The sequence below is a fragment of the Gracilinanus agilis genome, chromosome 2 (assembly GCF_016433145.1).
Source record: "Gracilinanus agilis isolate LMUSP501 chromosome 2, AgileGrace, whole genome shotgun sequence".
NCBI classification, from domain to species: Eukaryota; Metazoa; Chordata; class Mammalia; order Didelphimorphia; family Didelphidae; genus Gracilinanus; species Gracilinanus agilis.
In genome coordinates this window covers 152,136,872-152,143,676 of record NC_058131.1, presented here as the reverse complement: position 1 = coordinate 152,143,676, position 6,805 = coordinate 152,136,872, and the positions used below count along the sequence as shown (strand labels likewise).

Here is a 6,805-nt window from a genome sequence, read left to right as displayed (position 1 = left end):
GGACCAACCATTGCTATTTTGCATTTCCAGATGCTATATAGAAAACTCTCCAGTTTTCCAAACTCTTTGTCAACTTCTTTTCTTTGGCCATTCCTCCCTCCCAGAAAAGTCCAAAGAGAACGAACTTTGCCGGGGATAGGCAGGCACCAACCACCGCCCCAATGCTCCAGGATTCTCTTTGGACTCTTCTTTGGGAATAGGGACGATTTCTCTAGCCTGTTGCAGATAAAGCCAAAGCAAACCGGGTTTTGGGGAGGCGTTTCTGAAGGATCGCTGCCTCGCTGCGGCTCTCAGAATACGTCCCAGCACCCCACTTGGGTGGGCTCCTTCCTTGCTTAGGCTGCACGCGACCCCTCCCTTTTCAAGCAGTCAGACTCCAGCCCAGCCTGAGTCAGGACAAGGGAAGGAAAGGGGCCAGAGCTGGGGAGATCCAAGAGAGGAGGCCCATTTGGGGGGGAGGGTCAGTCCGTAGGTCTGTCCGCATGCATCTGGAGCTGCTGGAATTTCCACTCCCTTCCAAGAATTGCTGCTAAATGGTTCCCGCTGCCTCTCGAGTCACGTGAAACAGCGATTAAATCTCCCCTTCACAGCACTCGCAAGCCGACTCGGCCCTCAGTTCTTCAACCCGACCCAGTGCTCCTCGGCTGCTGAGAGGGATGTACCCTTTCGCCCCAGCCCAGGCGAGAAGCCTGGGTGCACCTTCCAACAGCCTCCGTTAGCTGCAAGCCCCGTGGGCCATTGTCCAGTTTTCTGCACTTTCCCTACTTCTCCCAGACTCAAGTCAGGCTTTTACCTAAGTCGCTAGAGGTACCCACTTCGGTCTGGCTGAAGCACATTTCCTGAGATGCCTAGCACCACAGAAGAAGTGGGAGCGAGTAACGAGGTCCCCCCAGCCGGGGATTGTAGCTCAGTCAAGATTAACCCGGAGCTGAAGCAGCCCACAGAAGAGGTAAAGGCGGGGGTGGCGGTGGGGGTGGGGGGACACGGCTGCCCTTGCCTATACTAACCTACGTGCTGGAGGACCCCTAGCGTTTCTCCAGTGCCCCTCCCCTCATTCCCTCCACCCCACTGAAGTAGAGAAACAATGGTTGTTTAGAGGTTTTCTTACAATTCCAATAATACCTCCTTCTGTCTTTAGGAAGATTTTGCTGAAGAAGCAGAGGCTTAGAACTCTTTCCTTTCCTGAGACAGTGAATTTCTTTTATTTCCCCTCTGGATTGCAAATAACGTCTTTCTAAAGGTTATATAGGGCAGCTAGACTCACTCTTCTGTGTTTCCATCCTCTACTCTTCAAAAGGCTTAGTATAAATTCAAAACAAGCATTATATGCACCTAAGGTTCGTTGGGGCTCTATTTAGGATGGGTTAGAAGGAGGGAAAGACAAACTTCCAAGTTAACGCTGTGAACCTAGTCTTCACTATGGCAAGGCATTTAACATGGCTCCATGCGACTTCCATCTTCTTTGCTACTCATTACCTTTAGGACTCAACACAAGTCACTTGTTATGGGACGAAGTTTCCCCCAAAATAAAATCAGGCATTGGATCAATTGTTGTTTGCACGTTCCATCCAGCTCCAAATCTTCTGAACTCAGGGAAAAGTTCTTTTGAGAAAATTAAATGCCTTCTCTGTCTCTGTGCCCGCCCTTCCTAAATCCTCACCCCATCACCTCACCTCTCTCCTTTTTAAGCACGCTTTCATGATTTGCAGATGGAGCTTTGCTGCTTGGAATGACAGAGAGTAACTTGGAAGCCCCCACTGTAAATTGGGAACTCGGCCTGCATGTGGGCTGCTCTGGGAATGTTTCTGTTGTTCTCAGCTTTGGGATAACACCTCTGGTCACTTTCTGTCAGTTTAGGTCACTTCAGTGAATCCATATCACTGTTTCCTGGACTCCTTACCCTGTGATTACCAAAACCAGGACAACGGGCTAGGATTGCAGTTAATAGCCAAGAGTAGTTTATAGATCACCATTGGAAAGGAAACATTGTGTGTATATTGATTCCCTCCATCCACAGAAGAGTTTACCTAATTTGAACCAATGGATCTCAGTTTGCACTTGTCTTAAGTTGACCTGTAGGCCCTGAAGAACCAAACCAACACCTGTCCCACTTTTCTCTCTCCTGTTTCAGAGAAAATCCTGGGAGGATGGGGTGGGAGAAGGGGGACTTTACAGGATGTGGCCTTTAGCTTGGACTGTTCTGTTCTCTCTGGCCTTTTGTGCTCTTCTCCACCTCCCCTACCACTTAGATTCAAGGCTTCCAAACAACTATTTCATTTGTTCAGAAGATGGGAAAGGCTGAAAAGTAAAAGAGAATCATAGATTTAGAGCTGCAAGAGACCTCATCAACTAGTCCAATACCTTCATTCTTCAGATAAGAGGACAATGAGATAGAAGAATGAATTAATTTCTTGTTGGTTGTTAAGCTGGTAAAGAATATGTGACCTTGGAGGCCCATGATGTCCGAGCTGGTTTTTTGTCCACTATATCTCACTACTTCTTTTTCTTTCTTGGCTTCCAGTCTTCCAAGCTCAGTCTCTATAGGAATGCTGGAAAATCTATCTTCCTTCTCCAAATTGAGAAAATCTCCTTATATTTGGCTTCTATGCGTGACTATGAAACAAGTTAGAAACAGATGATCTATATAGTTCAGCTCTGTTATTCTACCATGATTATTGCCCAGCTTAGAGAACTTCACGTTCTTCTTGAATTCTGGGAGAAAAAATAGTTGTTTCCAAGGAAGGAATATGGGGAAGAGTGAATAATGATACTAGTGTGGTTTAATAGGAAGAGTTGTCAATAGGAAGTTGAAAGAACTGGTGTCTTTCTTGTTTGAGGTGTCTTTCTTGTTTGCTACTCTCTAGCTGTGTGATTTTATGTAAGTGGCTTTACCTCTCTGAACCTCAGTTTCTTCCTCTGTGAAATGAAAGGGGTTAGACTTATTGATCTTCAAGATTCTAAAACACCATGATGCCAAAGAATTAAAATTATTTTAAAGTTCTTAAACTAGGATTTAAAAAAAATTCTGTGGTTGAAAGCCACGGAGTATAGCTGAAGTAATGGAAGTGTTTCAGAACTTTCAGTGCCAGAAATATTGAGAAGACTGAAGAGAGTGCTGGCCAGAGGAAAATCTCAGTACCTTTCATGTCAAATCTGACTTTTGTGTTTCCTTCTCGCTCTATCCTCTTGCAGTTTTTCTGTGTCTTTGGTAGAAAACAATCATCTCCCTTTAAACATCAGCTGATTCTTTCTTAAGGGAGTTCCTTTTTACAAGATAACAGTGAACTTGAATCTAAAGAGTTACTAATTAAGTCAGTAAAGGAGCTGGTGTAGAGGCAATGTGTAGATAAGTACCCTTAGCACAAATTCTGACCTAGAGTAGTTATAATCTTCAGTTGGTTCAGTATTAGATTTGCATAGTTTTACAAGGAGAAGGAAAAAAACCCTTTTCATTCAAATCAGCAAATCTTATTGAACCCCTGTTGTTGTAGCAACTAGGTGGGACAAGGTATAGGGTGCTGGACTTGGACTCAAGAGGACTTTTTAGTTCAAATCCTGCCTCAGACACTTAATTAGCTGTGTGACCTTGGGCTAGGCACTTAATCTCAGTCTAACACAGTTTTCTCATTTGTAAATGAAGATAACAGCATTTCTATCCCAGGATTGTTAGGAGGATCAAATGAAATAATACAAGGAAAGAGTTTTGGGGACCTAAATGTGCTACATAAATACTAGCTCTTATTATTGTCTGTATGACCTCCAGCAAACCATTTGATCTTTCTGAGCTTTATTTTCACATCAAGCTCAGAAAGGTCGTTTATTTTTATTTTCAGATTTCTTTTGTGCTTGCATAGTCACTATACAATTAGCATCTTCTGTACTTTCCTAGTGTATATATATACATATATATAATCCATGTATATATGCTTTATTACTTCCTTTTATCCTCCACACTGTTCTAGTCAATTGCTCACTATTCCCCAGACATATCTAATGCCCTTCCTTCTTTGTCAGAGTCCTGATGCATAAACTGCTTTCCCATCATCCATCTTCTTGTATTATCACTGTAGCCATTTAAAAAAATAATAGCACAAGGCAGCATGGTTTATTGGATAGAATGCTAGGCTGGAAGTGAAGAAAGATTGGACCAAAATCCTAGCTCTAATACGAATTAACTGTGTAGGCATTGGGCAGGTCATTTAACTCTCTAAGCCTCAGTTTGAACATCTGCAAAATGGGAACAATATTTCAATAATACCTGATTAATAGGGGTGTTGTAAAGCTTAAATAGTATAATTGATGCCAGCTTTATTATGCTGATGATGATTATCATCCTACATTCACCAGGCCTCCAGTCTGATGATGATTTCATTCCTTGAGCCATCTATTAGACTCCTACTAAACTCAAGCAATATTTATAGAAGAATACAGGGATGTACTGGTAAATGTTAAACACTGGTGTTCTCTTGGAGGGGAAAACCACCCTCCCAAACATATGCACATATACACTTTAAAGTTTAATCTGAATTATTAACAGTTTCTTAAATTTTGACAATGAACAAAACAATAAACCAAGCCCTAATTTGTAGTGATTTGAGATTTCTGAGATATAAATACTCAAACTGAAAATTTAATAGTCTTGGAGCTATTAAGAGCTGGTTACATAGCATGACCCTCTCCTTGCCACATTACTATGGTTTTTCAATCCTCTTTGAGTCTTCATGGCTTTAATATTGTATGAGTGGCATTGTTATCGCTTTCTGAACACTTAAAAATGCTTTGGGGATTCAAAGGCCAGTCTTAATTTGAGAGTTGAAAGGAAGCCCCGGAACCATCTAGTTGAACTACAGAGAAGGAAGCTCCTCAATAACATAATAACATATCCCTGCAAGTACTCCTCCAGCCTTTGCTTGAAAACCTCCATTGAGAAGGAACTCAGCACCTCTGGAGTAGCCAAATACATTTTGTTTCAACTCTAATTATTAGGAAGTTTTGTCATTTCTGTCAATTGTTGTGTTCTCTGGAGTCAAACAGAAAAAATCTAATCCTTCCTCCACATGAGACCCCTTCATGGGCTGCCTGAGTCTAATTCCATTCATGTGCCATGAAATCAGGGACCATCACCATCATCATTGTCCTCCTCTGGACACTTCTCAACTTGTATTAACAAGTCCTGAAATTGTGGTATTAGAAATGAATGATGATGCCTATGAAGTGTGACATGGGGAAGAGTATTATGGTTGTGGAAACTATTCTTTTCCAAACGTTCATGATCACATAAGCCTTTTTAAGAAAAACAAACAAAAAAAACCCTTACCTTCCAATCTTACAATCAATACTGTGTAATTGTTTCAAGCTGAAAGAATAAGGGCTAGGCAATGGAAGTTAAGTGACTTGCCCAGGGTCACAGCTAGGAAGTGTCTGAGGCCACATTAGGTTCACTAGGACCTTCCATTTCTGGACCTGGCTCTCAGTCCATTGAACCATCTAGCTTCTCCCTATCCCCTCTGCATGAGCTTTTTATGCAAATATCTCATCTGTATTGAAGCTAGGTGGCAAGGTAGATAGAGCACCAGATTCAGAATCAGGAAGCCCTGAGTTCAAGTCAGGCTACAGCCTCTTACTAACTGTGTGACCCTGGGCAAGTCATTTAAATGTCTTGATTTCCTTATCTGTAAAATGACCTGGAGAAGGACATGGCAAATCACGCCAGTTTTCTTTGTCAGGAAAACCCCAAATGGAGTCATAAAGAGTCAGACATGACTGAAAATCCTGAACAACAGCAACAAAGTAAAACATATCTACTTCATTCTTCTAGTTTGTCAGTGTAGAACTGCCAAAAAAAGAAATGAAGATTTATCTGATGTGACTTGGTCTTTTAAAAAATTATAATCATTAAATATAAAATTTTATTTTACTTACAATTCTAAAAATTATAAATAGAAATTTATGAAACTCCAATGAATGATTACAAATATTTTATATGAATAATCTGGAAGAATTAAAAGAAGTAATATAGCAAGAATTGAAATGCTTACTTATTATCTGTCAATGACTTGTTCTTAAAACTGTTGTAATCACTACTTCCTTTCTTTATTGATCCACTCTAGAATCTTTTAAGCACTCTAAGTAAAGCTCTCTACCCTATAATGGGTAGAATCTGTTCTCTTCCCTTTTTTGAAGGGAAGATCAGGACATTTGCCTTTCTCCAGGCTTACTGTTCCTCTCCAACTCTCTATGATCTTTTAAACATGGCCATTCGTGGCTCAGCCGTCATAAGTGTCATCCCTTTCAGTACCTGGGCATGAGTTACTTGAGGCCAGATAACTTGAATTCATTAGGTGCTCTTAGCAGCTTCTTACTTATCTTGAACACTGAGTCTCTGTTAATCATTTTTATTCAGTCATTTCCAGTGCAAAGTTCGTTCTCTTTGGCAGAGAAAACATTAGCAAAATAAAGATGGTCTGCTCAGACTTCTTTCTGTTGTCAGCTATCATCCCACTCACCCAAAGCAGAAGACCTTGATTTAATGTTCCCTTTTTTGGGGGGTCTCATTATGTTTTTTTTTAATTCCTACTTTAAAATAAATGCTTTGTATTGGTTCCAAAGCAGAAGAACAGTAAGGGCCAGGCAATGGGGGTTATGTGACTTGTTCAGGGTCACATAGCTAGGAAATCTCTGAGGATTTTAACTCAGGATGTCATGTCTCAAGGCTTGACCTTCTAGCCACTGAGTCACGTAACTGCCCTCCTCATTATAGTTTTTAAAAATCTTTTTTTGTTGTTGATCTTGGCTTTCTTTGCCA

The 6,805-nt window shown here is 41.1% G+C and overlaps 1 protein-coding gene across 1 annotated transcript in view; it reads left to right on the top strand.

Moving 5' to 3' along the window:
• Window positions 1–844: 844 nt before the first annotated feature.
• The window catches only part of LOC123233397 (two pore calcium channel protein 2-like), a 57,022-nt gene continuing 51,061 nt past the window's right edge, over window positions 845–6,805 (top strand). Inside the window, exon 1 of the mRNA XM_044659511.1 lies at window positions 845–949. Coding sequence (XP_044515446.1) covers window positions 845–949 — 105 coding nt within the window. The remainder of the gene's footprint in view (window positions 950–6,805) is intronic.